Consider the following 23760-nt stretch of genomic DNA (forward strand, 5'->3'; position numbering starts at 1 on the left):
GATACTGATCTTCATAACAAATCGCTTGGTTATAGGCTGGATTTTTTAAACTCATAACAATGAAGCAAGCGTATTTCATGAATTAACGTCCACTGAATGTTCATATTTCAGTTTTTTGTTATTTCATTTCCGGTAATCATCGGAAATAGATCTAAAAGCGGAAATACAGAAAGGTCGACTGAATGTTAATATCTCCCTGTGCCACACGAAACCATTATCGATTCAGACACAAAGATATTACAGACTTTGGCTGCGAGTGGGCATTGATTTAAATCAAAGGGGAAGCTGAAAATCTGTGCCGAACTGGCAATCGAAACCGGGTTTTCTGCTTAATGAGGCAGATGCGCTGACCACTGCGCCATCCGGACACATTGGTCATCGCAGCTGCACGGATTAACCTAACACACCTCCCGTCGGATCAAACTTCTCAACATCCACACACTGTTAATGTACTGCTCCTTTCCTATGTCCTCATTGCTCGCGGCATTTCGCCGATCCCTGTAAGAGTTGGAGCCTAGTGTGCAGCCACACCGAAGAGATCATAGGTCGTCTCAACTTAATTACATACAGGGTGGTCCATTGATAGTGACCGGGCCAAATATCTCATGAAATAAGAATCAAACGAAAAAACTACAAAGAACGAAGCTCGTCTAGCTTGAAGGGGGAAACCAGATGGCGCTGTGGTTGGCCCGCTAGATGGCGCTGCCACAGGTCAAACGGATATCAACTGCGTTTTTTTTAAATATGACCCCTATTTTTTATTACATATGCGTGTAGTAGGTAAGGAAATATGAATGTTTTAGTTGGACCACTTTTTTCGCTTTGTGATAGATGGCGCTGTAGTAGTCACAAACTTATAAGTACCTGGTATCACGTAGCATTCCGCCAGTGCGGACGGTATTTGCTTCGTGATACATTACCTGTTTTAAAATGGACCGTTTACCAATTGCGGAAAAGATCGATATCGTGTTGATGTATGGCTATTGTGATCAAAATTCCCTACGGGCGTGTGCTATGTATGCTGCTCGGTATCCTGGACGACATCATCCAAGTGTCCGGACCGTTCGCCGGATAGTTACGTTATTTAAGGAAACAGGAACTGTTCAGCCACATGTGAAACGTCAACCACGACCTGCAACAAATCATGATGCCAAAGTAGGTGTTTTAGCTGTTGTCGCGGCTAATCCACACATCAGTAGCAGACATACTGCGCAAGAATCGGGAATATCAAAAACGATGGTGTTGAGAATGCTACATCAACATCGATTGCACCCGTACCATATTTCTATGCACCAGGAATTGCATGGCGACGACTTTGAACGTCGTGTACAGTTCTGCCACTGGGCACAAGAGAAATTACGGGACGATGACAGATTTTTTGCACGCGTTCCATTTAGCGACGAAGTGTCATTCACCAACAGCGGTAACGTAAACCGGCATAATATGCACTATTGGACAACGGAAAATCCACGATGGCTGCCACAAGTGGAATATCAGCGACCTTAGCGGGTTAATGTATGGTGCGGCATTATGGGAGGAAGAATAATTGGCCCCATTTTATCGATGGCAATCTAAATGGTGTAATGTATGCTGATTTCCTACGCAATGTTCTACCGATATCACTACAAAATGTTTCACTGCATGACAGAATGGCGATGTACTTCCAACATGGATGTCCGGCACATAGCTCGCGTGCGGTTGAAGCGGTATTGAATAGCATATTTCATAACAGGTGGATTGGTCGTCGAAGCACCATACCATGGTCCGCACGTTCACCGGATCTGACGTCCCCAGATTTCTTTCTGTAGGGAAAGTTGAAGGATATTTGCTATCGTGATCGACCGACAACGCCTGACAATATGTGTCAGCGCATTGTCAGTGTATGTGCGAACATTACGGAAGGCGAACTACTCGCTGTCGAGAGGAATGTCGTTACACGTATTTCCAAGTGCATTGAGGTTGGCGGACATCATTTTGAGCATTTATTGGATTAATGTGATATTTACAGGTAATCACACTGTAACAGCATGCGTTGTCAGAAATGATAAGTTCACAAAGGTACATGTATCACATTGGAACAACCGAAATAAAATATTCAAACATACCTACGTTCTGTATTTTAGATTAAAAAACCTACCTGTTACCAACTGTTCGTCTAAAATTGTGAGCCATATGTTTGTGACTATTACAGCACCATCTATCACATAGCGAAAAAAGTGGTCCAACTATAACATTCATATTTCTTTGCGTACTACACGAATATGTAATAAAAAATAGGGGTTCCTATTTTAAAAAACGCAGTTGATATCCGTTTTACCTATGGCAGCACCACCAAGCGGGCCAGCCATGGCACCATATGGTTTCCCCCTTCAAGCTAGACGAGTTTCGTTCTTTGTAGTTTTTTCGTTTGACGCCTATTTCGTGAGATATTTGGCCCGGTCACGATGAATGTACCACCTGTATATGTGGCGTCTGTTCTTTCAGATTACGGATTCGTTGAAAACTGAAAATAGTGCTTCATTCTTGCATCTGTGTTTACCATACTCTTCGCACGACGTATCCCACAAACATCTGCAATCTTTAAATTTTTCCAGAAAGTCTCTCCTAGAAGTTTCGTCAGCCTTGCAGCCTGTTCCACGTATTAGAACAGCATTTTTTCCTGAATGAAATTTGTTGTAAGTAATGTATCTTTATTTCCAACCAATAGCTCAACACGGTATCAATACTAGGAGTAAGAACAATCTGCATAAAGACCTAAAATCACTTGCATTGGTCCAAAAAGGGGTTCAATATTCAGGAACACACATTTTCAATAGATTGCCAGCAACCGTTGAAAACTTGGTTTCGGATAAAGCACTGTTTAAACAGAATTTGAAAGACTTTGTGATAGGCTAATCTTTCTACTCTATAGATGAGTATCTTAAGAGAGACTGTTAAGCCAGCTTAAGTAAAAATGTCTGTTAGACTTTAGTTTTGACGGCACTAGGTCACAACAGTCGTGATTAGGTATTTTTTGTATGATAAATTTATTAATAGTGCATAACAATGTTTCAGTCTGACAGCGTGTTAATTCTGTAAGTATTAGCTGTTCCAGTTTACTGCATTGTATTCACCTATTTCGACTATTTCCTGACAAATGATCAGGGTGGGAAGTATTATACACAAATGTTTTATGTTATACTTGCTGACATGATCCATTCCCACGAGAAACGTCTCATTTTTTGGTATATGGAACGAAAACTCAGTCTAATCTAAATTTAATTCCGCGCGCAGTGACAAAAGACGAACATTTGTCGGGCTCTTGGCACTACAACACTACACATGGCACAGTCTGTTGGGTGGTTTGGTAGAAGGATCGGCTGTCGGGTGGTCCTACCCGCCCGACATACTGACAAGGAAAGTTCGACGGTCGGTCGCTCAAAACGCCTACACACGTCCAATTTGTCGGTCGGTTTGTCGATTGGATCGCGTGTACCCTTGTTTACAGTGTTGATGTCCGTTTCGCGGTGCTGCCGCAGCGGCGCTAGTTCCTCGCCTGTACCTGATGGTGGCGCTGCCTGGTGGCTGGACTTGGAATCCCCGAGCCCGCAGTTCCGGCGCGGAAGCCAGTCTGCAACCAGGCAGACAGCTACTAGGATTGAAGTACTGCCTACAGCCTACACCATGGGTGCGCGGCCACTGTTGCCGTTACTGCTGCTGTTGTCCCTCGCCGCAGCGCAGTTCTACGAAGTCCCGCAGCCGCTCGTCCAGGCCCTCAAGCCACGAGGACTCCGAATCTCCATACCAGGTGAGCTGGGCCTTCTATTGTCGCATCCATAGGCAGCTCCTGTCAACCCTGCACCGACTGTTTGCTACAGATACACGCATTGCCCTTGCCTTAGATGTAGCACATACAAACGCTCGGCAAGCCACAGTTAGCTATGTGGCAGAGGGTATGCAGTATACCATTACATTCATCCCATCCTATTACATTCGCGGGTGGTGCACGGGCAAAAACTGTCGCTAAATCTCTGTACGAGCTCCAGTTTCTCTGATTTCCTCGTCGTAGTCATTAAGCGAGAAATAGGGGGTAATAGTGTTTTTCACTTTCTCTGGAACGTGTTCTGTCTCTTCCCAGAAAAATTCAGCGACACAACGCCTTTTGGACCGTCTGCCCTGCAATGGGGCAAAAATTGGTACCGCTGTCGCGTTTAAACAATCGCGTGACGAAATATGTCTCTTCTTTGGATCTTATTTCTGTATTGCTACCTGTAAATCCCAGACTGGCGAGTAATACTGAAGAATCTGACAAATGAGATCTTCGTACACTAAATCATTCGTGATTGGAGTAAACTTGTCGCGTTCTTCCGGTTAATAAATAACCTGGTTTTGCTACAATTAGATTTATGGTCGTTCCACTTAAGATCCTTCCTGACGCATATTCTGATATGGAGAGATTTAAAATGGAATGATCATATAAAGTTGATCGTCGGTAAAGCAGATGCCAGACAGATTCATTGGAAGAATCCTAAGGAAATGCAATCCGAAAACAAAGGAAGTAGGTTACAGTAGGCTTGTTCGCCCACTGCTTGAATACTGCTCAGCAGTGTGGGATCCGTACCAGATAGGGTTGATAAGAGATAGAAGATCCAACGGAGAGCAGCGCGCTTCGTTACAGGATCATTTAGTAATCGCGAAAGCTTTACGGAGATGATAAACTCCAGTGGAAGACTCTGCAGGAGAGACGCTCAGTAGCTCGGTACGGGCTTTTGATGAAGTTTCGAGAACAATTCTTCACCGAGGAGTCAAGCAGTATATTGCTCCCTCCTACGTATATCTCGCGAAGAGACCATGAGGATAAAATCAGATTAGAGCCCACACAGAGGCATACCGACTATCCTTTCCACGAACAATACGAGACTGAAATAGAAGAGAGTACCAATAGAGGTACTCAAGGTATCCTCCGCCACACAGTCAGGTGGCTTGCGGAGTATGGATGTAGATGTAGATATTAGAGGCTTTTCCAGGGACTGATCACCTGTCTTGTAACCGAACATAAACCGTATTATCTATGTGCAATATAATACCTATGTGTTGAGCGTCAACTGCAGTTCGCTGCATGAAGCGTGTGCGTATCTTCCTACAACTGTTCGAGTTTTGTCTGGCTACTTTCCTGCGTGTAAGCCAGGATTTCTTCAGTTTTGAAATGTGATAATTATTCTACCTGTACAAGAAACGAAATAGTGTCCGTTAATTTGCCTTGAAAGTAATGCTCTCGCAATTTAAAGAGAAACCTTTCCTCGAAACACCTCTTTTTGTAGAGTACCTCATCGAACACGTGGGACAGTTGCCACGCTCTTATTTTAAACAAATCCGTAAACGATCACAAAGCTCTTCCATTAACTAGACTGCCTATCATTCCAACTTAAGAGTATGCCATAAACTGGAGAGAATAGTTCGTGGACGCACATTTCCTAAGTAAATTTTTCTGGCATCTGCCTTCCTAATGACTGAATTTGTAGTAGTTCTACTGTAGACCTTTCTAGTCAATATCTATATCCATTTGACGACAGTGACTTAATTCCACCCACTGATCGTACTTTCTGAGAGTTTGTCAAGCTTACTTGGAACAGATAGTAAAAGATGCGGGAGCTTATAAACATGTTCAGAAACGCTATTAATTACTTGCACCGTCACTATTTGATGCGGTTGCTTGCTCACTTATTACGGCTGCTAATGAGAGAACAGCGTCCTATGATAGAGATTTAATGAATAAAGCAAATGTCGCACCTGGGAGTATAGTGGTGAACCACGTTACTGGAAACACTGGTCGCAGGATCGAACCGCAGCCGGACTAAGAGACTTCAGTCGGCCTTTAATCTAGCTTTCACCTCTCAATGTCGTGAGCAGGCCATGATGACACACGGTTGTGATTCCACATTAACCGTAGTTCCCCTGCCCCGGTTGAGTAACTGAGCCATGTGTCACAGATGTGGCGTTCTACTGAGACTTAAAACCACCAAATGTTTTGTGGAACAGGTTTAGAAACTTCTTGTGACATTGAAGCCCTGATTTAGTTATTAACCCCCAAAAAGGTTTTAGCGAGATACAGTTAAATTAGCTAACATGAGCGTCTCACAAAAATGATCGCAACACTCCATCGGGAGGCAACCACATACTCCGTAAAATACCTAACGGCGTGGAGTGGAGATTACATGATGTACTGGTATATCTTCCCTCCTGTCCTTTCCCGCTAAAACGTTACTGTCCATCACGGAATGGATTACGGTGCAGTTCCGGGAAGGCAGCTGCAGAATGACTCGAGAAAAATTATTTCCTCCTTAAAGATATGACGCAATCCAGAATGGATCTTTCACTCTGCAGTGACGTGAGTGCTAATGTGAAACTTAAGTTCAAACTGTCGGACCGGGACTCGAATTCGGGCCATTTGTCATGTACAGTTCTAAGGTTTCATGAAGTTCCATACCGCTTAATGAAATTCGCGCTTACACTAATGCCTAACGATAGTCTTACGCCAAGGAACACCCATATGTGTACTACTAGTAAATTACTCTTATGCAAATGCCAATATACGGTGATGCACACATTACGTATGTACACCTGCAGTTCGAGACTTTCCTAACGGCCTCTTACGCCACATATGGGCAGCTTCCCACACAATAAGAATAAATATGAATCACCTTAAAATTGGGAGTATCGTAAGTTGTACAGGACTCCTGCAGGCTGCCTGCACACCCTGGTAATTCGAAAATATCTGAAATACAAGGAGACTTAAAACCTGAAATTTTTCACTAATTCAAGCTACATTGGAGGCTTTATGGAAGAAATTCAACCATTCTTAAATCTGTCAAAAGACTTGTTCTCGATCAGGGTAAAATGCCGTGTGACTAGGGCTTCCCGCCGGGTAGACCGTTCGCCGGGTGCAAGTCTTTAGAGTTGACGCCACTGCGGCGACTTGTTCGCCGATGGGGATGAAACGACGATTATTAGGACAAAACACCAGTCCCCGAGCGGAGAAAATCTCCGACCCAGCCGGAAATCGAACGCGGGCCCTTAGGATTGACATTGTCGCGCTGACAACTCAGCTACCGGGGGCGGACTCGCATCAGGGCGCTCTTCTCGCATTTCTCGCTAAGAAAAATTGGAAAAGTGAATACACCAGAGGAATAACAGTATTCAGGACGTTGTGGAATGTGTAAAGACTCTAAAATAGAAATGAACAGGACGTACCACACGAAGAAATGACAAAATCGACAAAATATTTCTAGAGCAGAATCCCAGAGAAAGACGAAGACCACAAGGCACTCCACCCGACTGTTAGTAAGAACTTCAACTGCCAGGTCAGCAGGAGGCAGAAGCGTGGTAACAGCTATGGAAATCGTATTTAATAATTATTTTTACAACTGTCTATTTGCAGACCTATTGCCGAAATGTTCCCCACTTTTCAGGTATATTACCAGGAGATCTTCGCCATCTGTGCACACAATTCTTAAGTATTCCACACACGGCCGACGGATCGCAGTATTTAGGCAGTTAGGTAGCTGTCTAGTTACAGGTCGCAGATCGCAGCGATGGATAGTAGGACCCTTATTGTTCCAAAGCAATCCGATGAACTGCAGGCGACGAATTCCCAGTGCGTGGTAATATGGCTGGGTGGCCGCGATCAAAGTGGAGCGTGCGTACCGAGATCGTTGCGAGATAACTATTCCACCTGGTGTGCAACATATGTGACGAAACTTCCTGGCAGATTAAAACTGTGTGCCCGACCGAGACTCGAACTCGGGACCTTTGCCTTTCGCGGGCAAGTGCTCTACCAACTGAGCTACCGAAGCGCGAATCACGCCCGGTCTCACAGCTTTACTTCTGCCAGTATCTCGTCTCCTACCTTCCAAACTTTACAGAAGCTCTCCTGCGAACCTTGCAGAACTAGCACTCCTGAAAGAAAGGATATTGCGGAGACATGGCTTAGCCACAGCCTGGATGTTTCCAGAATGAGATTTTCACTCTGCAGCGGACTGTGCGCTGATATGAAACTTCCTGCAAGTTTCGCAGGAGAGCTTCTGTAAAGTTTGGAAGGTAGGAGATGAGGTACTGGCGGAAGTAAAGCTGTGAGTACCGGGCGTGAGTCGTGTTTCGGTAGCTCAGTTGGTAGAGCACTTGCCCGCGAAAGGCAAAGGTCCCGAGTTCGAGTCTCGGTCGGGCACACAGTTTTAATCTGCCAGGAAGTTTCATATCAGCGCACACTCCGCTGCAGAGTGAAAATCTCATTCTGGAAACATGAGACGGTTAAAACACCGTAAGACCTCAAGAATGGCTGTGAAACGTGAATTTTGAACGGGTTTTTCAAAAGGAAAACGTCAGGCAGCTTAAGGACCTGTGAAAAAAGCTCTCCTAGATCTCGCTAAGAAAATTTGAAAAAGTGAAGATATCAGAGCAATAATTGGATTCAGGATGTTGTGCAAAGGGTAAAGACAGATGCTGATAGGTGTGAATACTAGACAACTATTTTTACAAACGTAGCTCCATCCTGGGTTCAGGAGCATGGGACAGCGGCTGGTCAGTGAAATGTAATACTAAACAAACAGCCGTTATATTGGCATTGTTTTATTAGGCGACCGGTTTCGATGTTCCAATCGGTATCGTCAGGTGTGTCGCAAGAATGACATGAAGTAACACTCGTGCATGTGTTAAGACAAAGCTCCAATACTCGTATCTGGTTCCGTAGATATCCGAACTTCATCAGCATGTGTGCTCATCACAAATGCGACAGCTCTGAGTATTGGTGCCTTGTCTTGTACAGGCACGAGTGTTACTTAGTTTCATTAGTGCCACAGGTTTGAAGATATGATTGGAACATCGAAACTGGTTAACTGGTTGCATCATAAAAATATCAGTATAACGGCTGTTGGTATAGTATTATTACATACCATTTTAAGTCTTCATGGTTGCAAAATACTAAAACTAATTTACATAATATTGGAAAAACTGATAGACGCCAACCTCAGGGAAGATGTTTGGGTTCTGGAGAACACGTGAGGCAATACTGACCCTACCACCCGAAGGCAAACCTACACTTGTAGATTTGGAGAAAGCCTTTGACAATGCTGACAGGAATATATTTTTGAAGTTCTGAAGGTAGCAGGAATAAAATACAGGGGAGTATAAGGTTACCTAAAATTTGTACTGAAACAAGGTTACAGCTGTAAGAGTCGAAGAACTTGAAAGGGAAGCATGGTTGAGAAGGGAAAGGATGGGGTTGTAGTCTATTGCTGTTATTCAGTTTGTACATGAAGTAAGCAGCAAAGGCAACAAGGAGAAATTTGGAAAGGGAATTAAATTTCAGAAAAAATAAAAACTTTGAGGTTTTCCGATGACACTGCAATGCAGACTTCAGAACTTGAACAAGCGGTGGAATGGAGTGGACAGTGCCTTGAAAAGATTATTAGCTGAATACCAGCAAAAGTAAAACAAGGTTAATGGACTGCATACGAATCAAGAATTAGACCATGCAATGACTCTGAAAGATCAGTTTGTCATTTGGGCAGCAAAATAACTTAAGGTGACTGAAACAGAGGCGCTATTAAATGCAGGCACGCAGCAGCAAAAGAAGCTTTAATCAAATGAAACCACATGATAGCAGAGACGTTTTCAAGTCTCAAACATCCATGATTTATATATGCAGTCTGAAGTGACGAATGAAAATTTGTACCAAGTTCGTAATTCAAACCCAGACGTCCTCACTAGGACAGATGAGTTAACCACTACGCCACTCTTGCACAGTGGCTTTGCATAATTTCACTGACTACGCTAGCGTGCCTCTACCCTCGGTCCAAAACTGCTTCACCAAGTTGGTTGAGATATGACTAGATTGGGGAGGAAGCCACGCTAGAGCAGGCTGTGCAATTGTGCAAAGCCATTTTGCCAGAGTGGTGTAGTAGTTAGCACAAGGGCCCAGTAAGCAGGTGGTCTAGGTGAAATCTGGCCTTGGAATAAATTTTAATTTGTTGCTTCAATCTGCATATACTCGTATATAACAAAGCAAGAGATTTATTTCTGAAGAAAATAAATTTAACATCGAATGTAAATTTTTGAAGGTATTTGCCTGTAATGTAGGTTTATACAGAAGTGAAATGTTTGCGATGAACAGTTACAAAATAGAACACAAGCTTATGAAATTTGGTACTGCAGAAGAAGCTGAAGATTAGATGGCTAAATCAGATAATTGGTGGAAGTACTGAATGAGAACGGGAAGATAAGGAATTTATGGCAAACCTTCTCTAAAAGAAGGGACAAGTCGATAGGACACATTTTGATGTGCGAAGAGTTGCACAGGATAGATTAGCGTGAACACCTGCCTCAAACCAGTCTTCGGACTGACGAGCAACATAATTTTGTTTAGTTTCCCTATGGGCCCTCAGAGTAAGGACTTGAGTTAGGATTTGTATGGTCATTGAGAACATGAGCCACTGTAAAGTGTGAAAGTTTGTCAAAAGTTGTCATATAGAGAACAATTGAGTAAAACCATTGATGATGATGTCCCATACTCAGAGGAGCGTAGGGGAGATGCGGGAGACCCGCACGGGAATCGAACCCGGAACCCCGTGGGCGGTAAGCTAGAACCCTACCGCAAGACCACGAGCAAAACCATTGACATCCTTAGATTTTGCAGCGCTCTGCATTTTTAGGTTTCTACTGTAGAAGTAGAAAATCATTGCAAGGCTTCAACTAGAATTTTTGGTATTCATGAAATAAACTTTTAGGTAAAGAGAATAATTTTAATTTAAAATATTAGGGCATACCTTACATAGTTATACTTGAAACCCTTGTCATTTCATAAGCCTCTCCCTCATACAAGAGAGGAGAGAAACAGCAGCACTGCTGTTAACATTTTTATAGAGACGTTGAGAATGAAAACTTTGTCGTGTAAGTACTTGTAGTTAAAACTAATAAATGAAAAATGAATTGACGTTTCCAAGATGTATTTGCGAACAGAAAGTGGGAACACCAAACACAATTGATAGTGAAAGATGTGCTCCGTAACAGCCTACAGTACCCAAGAAAAACGTTCCAAAATAAATTTAACACATTTCACCTGTCCTGTTTTGTCTAATTGCTACCATAATCACGGTGACTTAAATTCAAAAATTTTTGAGCTGAATGCCAAGCTAAAGGCACATGGACACAAATGCATCTTGACCTCCAGTATTCCTTTCATTTAATTTTTGTATCGTCTATTTGTAATTTTCTATGCGCGCTTAACTCTTTGCTTTTCTCACTGAAAATAATGGTTTTTACATCTTCTAAACCGACCCACCACGACAAATGAAATTTTGGTACGTTGTGTATGGTAATTCTCTGTAACACTGTTAGTGTCCAGTATCGCGTGCTAAGAAGGCTCGTTCACTTTTCAGAACTGTTTGCAGCTTTCATTTGCTGAACTGAGACTTTAAAGGAAACCGCAGATATGTAAAAAGACATGAATGTTCGAATGTATGTGTAAAGATGAGGTTCCAAAAAACCTTTTCGACCTGTCAGTTGAAAACTAGAACAAACTGTTACATATTGCCGACGTTACTTAAAAAACACGCGTGGTGAAACACGGCTGTTAGAAATGAATAAAGCTCAAGGGTTTCTTGTCGGAGTTTTGTGAAGCCCAATCACCTGTAGCGAATGACGTCATGAAGTCTAATCCTGCTAGCTTCTTTCTTCGAACGGGCAGATGCATGGCAACAGCAGGCAGTTCGGCTTTAACTGTTTATCCAGGTTTGAAAGTGGGTGCATCTAGGAAATGAATCTTCGCTAGGTAATCTTAGGACATGTCTGCACCTGAAAGTCACGGTATGTTGAGGGGTAACGATAGTGTGCGAACATTTTTTTAGTTGGGCCTTTCCGATTACATTCCGTATACTTGGTATCGATAACATAACTTCAAAACCTGACACTTCGACAAAATCGAAGAATATAAATACCAATAATAGGAATAAGAGATATTTTTCCTTAGTTTCTTAAGCATTTATAACACACATTCATTTAGAATCAAAGGTTGATGATGAAATTACTTATAGAGAAATCAGTTTCAGTTTAAAGTGCAAAACGCACGTCAGCTAAACGACAAAATTTAATGTTCTTGATATCGATGTGCTCCTGGGCATAATGTTATTACAGAATTACTATTAGATACAAAACTAATATCAGAGGCGGTTTCTTTGAGTATCTATGGCTGCAACTGTCGAAGACATTTCGCGGGCACTGAAATTGCCTTAATGAGGAAGTTCTTGCCAATTGTAAATAATCCACAACAGTTCAAAAGGAACAATGAGGTGCCTAATTAATACCAGAAGGAAAAGACATTCATTACTCGACATTAAGGTTGACTTTAGCACAAAAACGGGTACACAATGCTGCAACAAAAAATTTTGATCACTTACCCAGTGATATGAAATGTCCGACACAGCAAAGTAAAATTTGACAAACGAAGAAAGCTTCTCCTTGACAACTGCTATTTCGTAGAATAATTTACATTACTGTATTACTGTCATGTGTAAAATGTGGTGGCTGGGAATTACTTACATCTGTATCTTTTGTTTTTACAAAAAACTTAGAAATATTCAAAATGTAGCTGTATGTACAAATTTGCGATGTGAATGTAAAGTGACTGGCTCCATATAATTACGATCTATCGTGCGAAATGATAGGTGGAGCGTGTAACTAACCAGTCACAGAAAATTAACAACTCCCAATCTCGTGTGTCATTTGGTTTCAGAGAGCACAGTGCATTTGCTAAATAGAGGTACCTCTAATGTTTTCCTTTTCTGGCCGTGTTTGAGCACTGTGACTTCCAAATACTAAATCATCATCAGCTTTCTCACATTTTCCAGGAACAAACTTCATCCAAATTTATTTATTGCGAGAATAATTTGACAGCACTGAAAGACGTATGCAGAAACAAGGCCACGGGAATGGACGAGATTCTCTCAGAACTTGGGACCCCCTGCGGGTCTGGGGATTAGAACAGGCCCGAGCTATTCCTACCTGTCGTAAGAGGCGACTAAAAGGAGTCTCCACGTTTCGACCTTTCTGTGATGGTCCCCTATCGGGTTTGACCTCCATCTTTGTTTTCCCGAAGAGCGAGCCAGTTGGGGGAGTGAACCTTACCATGGTGCATCGTGTCCATCGTGCATTGAGATCTTTAGCCCACTTTCTCATCGTTGCATTGCAGTCCCTCTCATTCTCCATCTCTTGGGCAAGGACACCTTCCTGGGTACGTTTCCCACCACGCAATATGCAGTGTCGCTTTCTGCGCCGACGATGACCGTGGACTTCTTAGCACCTCATATCCAGCACGGTAGCCAGTCAGTTGTGGTGGGACCGCCATGTACCCTGTTGGTTGTAGCCCCCTGACAACGTAGGGATCGCTCTGCTGATGTCCGCGCCGTTAGCTCCCCACGTATGCCATGGAGTAGACGCCCATCACCCTGGGCCATCGGGACTCCCGGCAATGGCCATCCTACCAGGTGGCCCTTGCCGAGGCTGCGTCGCGCTCGTGGGGAGGGCCCCTGGTCGGAGTGGGTGGCATCAGGGCGGATGCTGGTGTTCCTGTGCCAGCAGTCTCTAAGTGGGCAAAGACTAATTTCAGTGCTAAGAAATACGACCCCAAATCGTTCCCCTTCCTGGCCACACCATGGGAGGAATGCCAGGCTAAGGAGAGCAGTGAAGCTTATTCGCCCTGGTACCTTGAATGTGTGTGAGTTGATGGGGAATCTTTGTCCATGAAGCCTCAGTTTTTTGTGGAGCATTTGGAGAAGTTTGGGGAGATTGAGGGCTTGCCCAAAATGCACTCTGGGTCAGTCTTCATAAAAACAACATCTTCTGGCCAGTCACAGGCATTACTAGCATGTGACAAGTTTGCAGATATTGGTTACCATCACGCCCCATAAGAGCCTAAATGTGGTCCTGGGTATTATATTCCACAGGGACCTTCTTTTGCAGTCTGACGACGATCTGCGCGCCAATTTAGAGCGGCAAGGTTTTCATTTCGTCCCACGCATCCATCGGGGTCCGAGGGATAACAAGTTGCCACTGGTGCCTTCATCTTGGCCTTCGAAGGTGACACATTGCCTGAGGTCAAGGTAATGGCCTATCGCTGTGATGTCAAGCCATATATCCCTGCCCTATGTGGTGCTTAAAGTGCTGGAAGTTTGGTAAAGGTCTTCCCACTGTACTTCCAGCGTCACATGTAGAGATTGTGGACGTCCATCACATTCCAATACTCCATGTGCCCTGCCTCCCATCTATGACAACTGCAGAGGGCATCATTCACCTTGCTCGCCAGACTGCAGGATTTTACAGAAAAAGAGGAAAATCGTGGAATATAAGACCCTGGACCGACTGATCTACACAGAGGCTAAGAGGATATTTCAGCACCTAGATGCTGTGGCTGACTTCCTCTTACACCGCCACTACGAGGAGTTGTCGCCCCATCAGTTACTTGCATTCCTGTCGCCTCTCAGAACCAGAAGACTACGGCTGGGAACACTTCCCTCCCTCTTGTTCCCACACCACCTACTTAGAGAGCGACACCCCTCCAACCATTGGGGATACCAGTGCCCATTTCTGAGTCTTCTTCAGCTTCTCTCGCTAGGAAGGGGTCCTTTGGGTTACTCCGTTCCCATTTTTCTGCTAGGGGGAAAGATGACATCCATCAGTGGCTGAAGAGCCCAAAAGCATCTGGTCGTAGGGCTTCACGCTCATCCTCAGTCTGAGACTGAATCAGTGAAGTCCTCTCTCAGCCAGGGAAACCCAAGGAACAGAGAGAGAAATCCAAAAGAAAGGTCCCCAAGACCAAGGGAATTGCAGTGGCGCCCACACCACCGCTACCTACAAGCTGTGTGTCTGCAGATGAGGTGGAGATTCTGGCGTCCACTGTGGAACCCTCAGAAACAATGGATATAGACTGCTCAGGCAATAAGCCGGTGGCAGCAGGTGACCCTGAGGCGTAAACTGCCTCATTAAATGCTCCATGCTTTCGCAATCTCAGAATGTCATCCTCCATTGGAAGTGCAGCAGTTTTTTCCACCACCTGGTTGAGCTACAGCAACTGTTAAGCTTTACACCTTTTTTCTACATTGCCCTCCAGGGAACCTGGTTCCCAGCAATGCGAACCTCTGCCCTCTGCAGCTATAAGGGATACTATAGGGACTGTAGTGACTACAATGTCAGCTGGAGTTCGCGCTTATGTCCTAAACTCAGTCTGTAGTGAACCTGTGCCCCTTCAAACCCACTTGAAGCTGTGGCTGTCAAAATGACGACACAGGAAACAAGTCTGCAGTGTATATCTTCCTCTTAGAGCAGTACCCCTGAATATATTAACAGCACTGGTTGACCAACTTCCTAAACCTTCCCTACTTGGGGGGAGGGGGGGGGGATTTTAATGCCCTTAACCCCTTGTGCGGTGGCACTGTGCTTACTGGCCGAGGCAGAGATGTCGAAACTTTGTCTCAGTTCGACCTCTGCCTCCTAAATACTGGGACCGCCACACATTTCAGTGTGGCTCATGGTAGTTACTTCGCCATTGATTTATCAATTTGCAGCCCTGGACTTCTCCTATCTATCCACTGGAGAGTACATGACGACCTGTGTCGTAGTGACCACTTCCCATGTCACTGCCCCAGTGTCAGGTCAATGGACGCCTGCCCAGATGGGCTTTAAACAAGGCGGACTGGGAAACTTTCACCTCTGGTGGCACTGTTAAATCTCCCCGACACGGTAACATAGATGCGATAGTTGAGCAGGTGACAACAATCGTTTCTGTTGCAGAAAACACGATCCCTCGCTCTTCAGGGTGCCCCCGGCATAAGGCAGACCCTTGGTGGTCGTCGGAACTCGCTGAAGCAATTAAAGAGAGTCGGCGAGCTCTACAGCGACATAAGCGGCACCCTTCCCTGGAGCACCAAACAGCTCTGTGCCTGCGTTCACCAACTTATCATATGACGGAAGGGGAGGAGTGGTGGGAGAGGTCTCGACCATTGGGTGCCATACGTCACCTTCCCAAGTCTGGGCAAAGATCAAACGCGTTTTCGGGTGCCAGACCCCAAAAGGTGTTACCAGTGTTAACATAAATGGCGTGTTATGTATCGATGCCAGCGCGATTGCCGAGCTCTTCGCTCGAGCCTGTGTGTCGGAGAATTATCAAACAGCCTTTCGCATTCTCAAACGGCGGTTGGAAGGGAAATTCCTCTCGTTCACTACACGCCACAGTGAATCCTATAACGCCCCAGTTCCTTAGTGCCCTTGCTCATTGCCCTGACACAGCTCCTAGGCCCGATCGGATCCACAGTGAGATGATTAAACATCTCTCATCTGACTACAAGCGACCTCTCTTCAACCGGATCTGGTGCGATGGCGTCTTTCCATCGCAGTGGCGGGAGAGCACCATCATTCCGTTGCACAAACCCGGTAAAAAACCTCTTGTTGTGGATAGCTATCGGCCCATCAGCCATACCAACGTTCTTTGTAAGCTGCTGGAACGTACGGTGTGTTGGCGGTTGGGTTGGGCCCTGGAGTCACGTGGCCTACTGGTTCCATGTCAGGGCAGAATGAAAAAGACAAGGCCCTGGAGTTAAATTTGATGAGACAACGCAGGTTCTCGTCCCACAGATGCGCAAGCAGATCACACCGCCCAGGGTACGTCCTGCCTAAACGGTCCAATCAGCTTATTCCAATGAGACAGTAGCGTCGTGTTTAACTACAAATGCCACTCGAATGGCGCCGTTTCTCACACGACACCAGGTGTTCATTGAACAGTTGTGACGTTGCATGTCAGCCGTTCAAAGCTCAACCACCCAACTAATTCGTCAAAGACTTAAGTATTGATTGTAAACCATTTCTGTTTATTTGACGGGTTATCGGTATACAAGCAAAAGCATGACACCTAATCTCCCAAAACGTCGCATGTAAGAACTGTTTTCCGGCGCTCATTCCTCAGGTTCTGTTGGTCATAAAAAGGTAGGATCGATTGTTTCGGATAGCCTTTGGGCTAAGACCATTTGTATACCAAATAGAAGGATCGCCTTCGTCACTACACTACACTACACTACAGGGTCAAAGTACGAATATTACACTCTTCCTCCTGCTTGGGCAAATGGAGAAAATTGGTTGATTCGTTTTGCATTCGACGTGGTCAATGATGGGTTGGATGGGACTTAGGGAGGCACCATTAGTTTATGGGCGGTTCCTCGGAAAACTGTAAAAATGGGTTTTTACTATATTTTCGCTGTCACCAACGGACCAGAACTCTGACGCAGATTCCAAGACGGCTATGCATAGCAAATAGCTGAAATTTTTACGATGTATTCCTAAGACTCCGATCTCGAACACTTCGAAAATTTTATTCATACCTTCATCTGTTTGAGATACACAGCTTCAAATTTAACCTACTTCTACACGTAAAATCCTATATAGTGAAATAGCGCGGAGGAATATGCTGTAAACGGTCATGTGGGAACCCCATGTTGTGGTACTGAACCACATGCAAATTCTTTTTGCATGTAAAATGCGGCCTGAGGTGTAAAATTAGTTTTGCATTCCTTCACATAAACCACCGAAATTTTACTGCCATTATTTTTTCATATTAGTTACATCTGCTGCAACAACGAAAAGAAACAGAAAAAATGTGCCTATCGGAGCACAAAAATGTGAATATGTTCCTGTTTATTTAAGAGTGATTGGAAAGCAGGGTACCAGCTGCCTCATTCTACCTTCCTCGGCACTTTTAAAAATTTTCCCAAAAAATTTGACATGCGAACATATCAGCAATTTTTATGCTGACAGAAGTCTGTGGCAGTGGCAAAGAGGCGCAAATGTAATAAATACTGGAAGTTAGTAGGCAGTGGTTGTGGTACAGAAAGACCGAAGGAGCCAATGGTAGTATGAGAGATTCGGACAGTGGCAGTGGGACATAGCTGACAGTGACAGAACTGCGGTAGGAAAAGTGTGAAAGTGTCTGGGGGGTGGGGAGGGAGGAGAGAGTGGGGCAGGAATAAATAGAAAGTGGAAGTGGGTGAGAGGCAGTGATAACGAGACAGATTGTGACAACGAGGAAATAATAGGACAGTGAGAAGAGACAACGGCACTAAGAAGCAAGGAAGGAATGAGATGTTAGCAATAATAGAGAGGGAGACAGTGCAGTGAGAGGAGACTGTAGTAGTAGGACGGAACAATGGGGACTGGGTGTGACACACAGAGGTAATGACAGTGAACTGCGCTGAATGAGTGAGAAGGGGCAACTGGTGGGGGGGGGGGGGGGGGGTGGCTGTGTATGAGCGACTTACAGCAATGGACTAGTGGATGCGTTTGTCATGGGAGCTTGTGGGACGTTGATAAGAGTTGGGTGTTAAAAGACGCGAGTATGTTCACATTTCCGGAAAATTTTTTAAAGTTTCTGAGGAAATACAGAATGAGGCAGGTGGTACCCAACTTTTCAGCCAGTCTTTTAAATAAACTGGAACATATTTGCATTTTTTCCGCTGGTATAATACACTTGGAAATGGCTATACTGCGGAAACTGTGCAGTAGTGAAAAAAGATATTTCGGTAGACAAGATTTCTATATGAACTGAACTGCAGTAACATACAGCGTGTTGGCGGTCAGAGCAGAACTTGACACTTTCGTTAGCTACGCAGCGATGACGCCCTGAAGATCACGTTAAGCCGACCGAGCGCCTTGTCAGCTTCTACCGTATGGCGTCATTTGGATGTGGATGGGTTCAGCACACTGCTCTTGGTCGATCTCCACTGAAGGAGAAACCCCTGGCGGTACCGGGATTGGCCCCAGATCTTCCGCAGGAAGAAACAGAGGTATCTTTTTTAACTGTTTTCTTTTGGATAGATTTGGCATAAGAAATAACAGAAAAGACGAAAATTTTTGGCTTTCTTCTGTTCTTCTACTTGAAAATACGTGAACGTTGACATATAAGGAACTGAATTACCCTTCCAAGGATTAAATAGGGTAAATTGTTGAGAATAGCATAATATTGATAAAAGCGAGGTGTTTTTTCGTCTTCCCCCTTTTCATTAGATTTGTAAGTTCCTTAACTGGACACCCTCACACTCGTGGGATGGCTAAAATGATATGTCAGTAATGCTGCCTATATAGAGACTTAACAGAATTAATAAATAAATGTATCCAAAACATTGATTAAATGTGAGTATACAGAATCCCATCAAACCGGTTATATCCGCGGAAAGAATGATTTAAGATAAGGTTGAAGCATGTGCTTCATTGCCGGAACCCCCTTGACCACCCGAGACGTCTAAGGGAAGTTTTCTGGGGGAAATTTTGTTGACCTCGAGGATCCGTCGCGACGAGTTCTTGGCGCGACAAACGGTCGCTGTGGCACCTGTGCATGTTGATACAGATGTGAAGACACGGTGCACTGAGAACAGTTGTTGGCTCCGGTGCATGTCTCTTGTTGTAGAATGTAAGGCAGAGAATTTGGAGACCTTACTTCTCTACTGAAAATGTATATTCCGCAAATTTTAAGTACTATATGTATGGTTTTCATTAGTAAGATTTTATTCCCAAAGATGACGAATTCTCGCACAAGCGTCGTGGAGAACGATACTATGAACTGCTTGTTCCATCGTGGTCATAATAAACGTACGCTCTATTCTCAACGGCTTGCGACTCCTTCCGAAACCGCATGGAATGAGGGTAGTGGGGGTGAAAGTAAAGTTCTGATGTCACACACCTGCCATCTTAAGTCATCACATAACAAAGAAGACTGCTTCGTTAATGGCTTAACTTTGATGAATCGGGATCGCTAAGAAAACATTAAGAAATTTCTTTATGGTATTTAAATAAAACTCTTTTGGGTATTAACCGCATAATTTTGCAAAAATAAATTAAAATTAAATTTTTTCGGTCATCTTTGCAGCGGTATTGGAGACACCAAAAGATTTTACTCAAATTAGAAATGGCCAAGGTGGTCTACGCACTTTAGACGTAATGAAATCGTGCAGTGAATTAGAAGAAACATCTCTGGAAGCCAAAACTTTTCTTACTGTTCACAAAAATAGCCTTGCCTCAACAGATGACCAGAATATAAATTTTTGATCTTAGATTAAAATTTACGAAATCGTGTCATCTTCCTTCATACTGTAATATTAACGAATGAAGACTATCTCCGGGACACGCTGCCACCGTCGTCAAGTAACTTATAACGAGGACGGTGTTGCGGGCTCTTTCTGGCACTCACGCTTTTCCGGTCGTACTCCCAACACAATTATGTTCTGGGCTGGCTAAAAACGTAAAGGAGCAATTAACTCTTCGATGAAATTTCTGGCCAAAATTTTGGGTTATTTCAAATTTCGGCTTGGTAGGCGGCTGCATAAAAATAAACTGCAGATGGCGTTGCCAATCAACAAAGCCACATGTATTGTAGTCGCGACACTGCTGTTACAGCTGTTAGCGTTAGACACTTGAAGCGCCACTGACCTCCATCGTTGACTCCTAATCTCAAGAACGTTGTAAGAAGTAATTTCTGAGATATTAATTTTTTGCAAATATGAGACGGAAGTGGCGTACAGCTTTAATGAATGTTGTGAGAAGTAATTATCGAGATATTTCGTTTCTTGCTGATATATTATAGAGGTAGTGGTGTAAAGATGTAAAGAATGGTGGGAAACGATCTGGCCTAGTGAGGCCATCATTGGGTCCAACAGCGATTTGAGCTATGCATTTGCGTGACTCGAATAAAAGTACATTGAACCAATCATTGATATTAGCTGTGTATACCTAGCTTTGTCAGTTTATCATGGACGTCTGAGGATAAATGGGCATAGTGTTACGTATACACAGCTGATATCAACGAGCTAGATGGCGCAGTGGTTAGCACACTGGACTCGCATTCGGGACTACTACGGTCCAAATCCGCTTCCTTTCATCCTGATATACGTTTTCCGTGATTTCCCTAAACCGCTTCAGGCAAATATCGGGATGATTCCCTTGAAAGGGTACGGCCGACTTCGTTCCCTGTCCTTCCCTGATCCGATGGAATCGATAGCCTCGCTGTTTGGATCCCTCCCCTAAACCAACCGAGACAGCTAATACCAATGATGGAACAATTGACTCTCCAGTTAAACAAATGCATAGCTGAGATTGGGTTTGGACCCGATGATGGTTTGATCCTAGAGCTATATCGACCACCTCTAATAAAATACGGAGCACAACTGAGTTGCATAATGCAGTTCTTGACATCGTTTGCCTTCCATGCCTCAGAGTATCAGGAGAGATCAGTGACCCCCAAATTATGGAATGGCACAAGCCGCGATGTCTTGAAGAAATACTTCCCAACTTAAAGATAACTGCAACGTGCGCCGCTGAAACCAACAAAATATAGGTTACACACTTTTCACACACAAAAGCCAGACATCTACCACCATGTGCAAAAAGGAGCATCACTCCATTCGTTGTCTAGTTTTGCTTTCATTAACAAAACTTTCGATAGGACGAAGACTTTCTTCCTTAAGTGTACATATATTTTCACGATTCCAAGTACTTACTCTCTAAAGTTTCTTAATTACACATCACATGAAATTGTTTAACCAAGATAAATATTTAAGTATATATAACACGCAACGATTGTCATACTAAATAAATATCCGCTACAATCACAGGGGGAACTGCAGCAATTATTTGGTGACCAAAATGTAAATGTAAAATAGATGAACCGCAGTTAACCATGTGTAGGGAGACGGAAGAATGCATTAAATACACACGTGTTGGCCGGCTGCTGTGGCCGAGCGGTTCTAGACGCTTCAGTCCGGAACCGCGCTGCTGCTACGGCCGCAGGTTCGAATCCTGCCTCGGGCATGGATGTGTGTGATGTCCTTAGGTTGGTTAGTTCTAAGTCTAAGAGACTGATGACCTCAGATGTGAAGTCCCATAGTGCTTAGAGCCATTTGAACCATTTGAACACACGTGTGTTGCTTCCCTGGTAAACCGATGGAACTGAATCAGAACTATTTTAATTTGGTTGTGGATTGTGAGTGGAAACAGGTAGCTAGATCAAAATGACCCAAAACGGCAAAATGTTTCTTTTTAGAGAGAAAATTTGCGGTAAATAACAGATTACCATTTGAGCAAAATTACTGTTCGGTTCCACAGTCTTAAGAATATAGGAACTGTCAGGGTGCGAAAGGCTGCAGAGATCATGCCAAGTATAAAAGTTGTGAATAAATTAAAAGCACTAATTGCTTGTGCTCTAACCCTGTAGGACATAAGCAGTATAGTGTTTTCCATTTATTGTAATGTTGTTCTACCAAGAACCGACAGAAGAATCAGCATGATAAATGCTTGGGTTGATTAATGGGCCGAAAGCACAGCACAGTTTTCTTAAGACTGGGGAATGACTAGCAAATGTTTCGCGGATAAACCGTTGCAGTTTTGCTCCTATTGGTACTAAAGCCGTTTTTGCTTACATTGTTAATCTGTTTCTGCCAGCAATTGTTTACACCTTTTTTGAACAGAATTTCTTAAATCTGATCACCTCTGTTCTTAGGAAACCGAAATATGTCCCCTTTCTAAAATTTATTGGTCTAAACATGTATAAAAACTGGTTTATATTAGTTGGTGCAGCGGTTATGATAAACAGGGCAATCTGAGTTCGCCCGTTGCCAAGGCCAACAGTTCCAACTTGATGGCAGCTGTTACAGTAGATCAAAGAAACAAGCTGGAGTGTAAAGACCGAAGGGATAGAATACCAATTTTGCCGGTGTCACTGTAAGTTTAATCTGAAAACAATAGTACTGAGCTCAGCTGACGCAGCTTTTGCATGTCGCAGGCCGAAGATGGTAGCCTTATGGCAATGTGGCCGTCACTGATCGAAACGTTCCCGTGATGAACAAGAATGCGTCTGCTTTACTGAAAGGACACGGCGCATGTCTCCGGGGCTTTCAGTGTCACGCTCTTGAGCGAGCAGACAAAGCCAACAACGGGAAACGGCACCGTCAGCTGTGCTTACGTATCGGCAGTTGCGTCAGGCGCATGCGTGTCCTTCCGCGGAACAAACATCTGAGGAAACTGGCAGATGGTTTGAGCAGAGGAGGACGCGCTCGCGTCTTCCAGGATGTGCGCAGGCACAGCGCTGCCCTGACGCCAAACCGAGCGAGGTGGCGCAGTGGTTAGCACACTGGACTCGCATTCGCGAGGACGACTGTTCAATCACGCGTCCGGCCATCCTGATTTAGGTTTTCCGTGATTTCCCTAAATTGCAAAAACAGACATAATGTCTTATGGGATAACAGCAATCATGATTTTATAATGTTACTTTAAATCCGTCTTGATTGCAATTTTTTTTTATTATTCATATGACCGGTTTCGGTTCATTCAGAACCATCTTCAGATCTGATATTTAAGTTACAGGAGTAAATGGTTCTGAATGAACCGAAACCGGTTATATGAATAATAAAAAAAAAAGAAAATTGCAATCAAGACGGATTTAAAGTAACATCCCTAAATTGCTACAGGCAAGTGCCGGGAGGGTTCCTCTGAAAGGGCGCGGCCGACTTCCTTCCCCATCCTTCCCTAATCCGATGAGACCAATGACCTCGCTGTCTGGTCTCCTCCCCAAAACCAAACCTATCTCAACTACCCTATTCTCAATATAAAGAATACCGAAGAGATTATTCGTTACTACGAGGCGACAGGGTCTGTAGCCCTTGGCTCTTCGCTCTGGAACGCGATGAAAGATTTCTTGTCACG

The 23760-nt window shown here is 44.0% G+C and overlaps 1 protein-coding gene across 1 annotated transcript in view; it reads left to right on the forward strand.

Annotated features, from left to right (window-relative positions):
• The first annotated feature begins 3583 nt into the window (after positions 1-3583).
• The window catches only part of LOC124607487 (beta-1,3-glucan-binding protein-like), a 114589-nt gene continuing 94412 nt past the window's right edge, over positions 3584-23760 (forward strand). The window contains exon 1 of the mRNA XM_047139859.1: positions 3584-3787. Within this exon, the coding sequence (XP_046995815.1) occupies positions 3664-3787 (124 nt within the window). The 5' untranslated portion in view covers positions 3584-3663. The remainder of the gene's footprint in view (positions 3788-23760) is intronic.

Source organism: Schistocerca americana, chromosome 3 (genome assembly GCF_021461395.2).
Source record: "Schistocerca americana isolate TAMUIC-IGC-003095 chromosome 3, iqSchAmer2.1, whole genome shotgun sequence".
In the NCBI taxonomy this organism is placed as follows: Eukaryota; Metazoa; Arthropoda; class Insecta; order Orthoptera; family Acrididae; genus Schistocerca; species Schistocerca americana.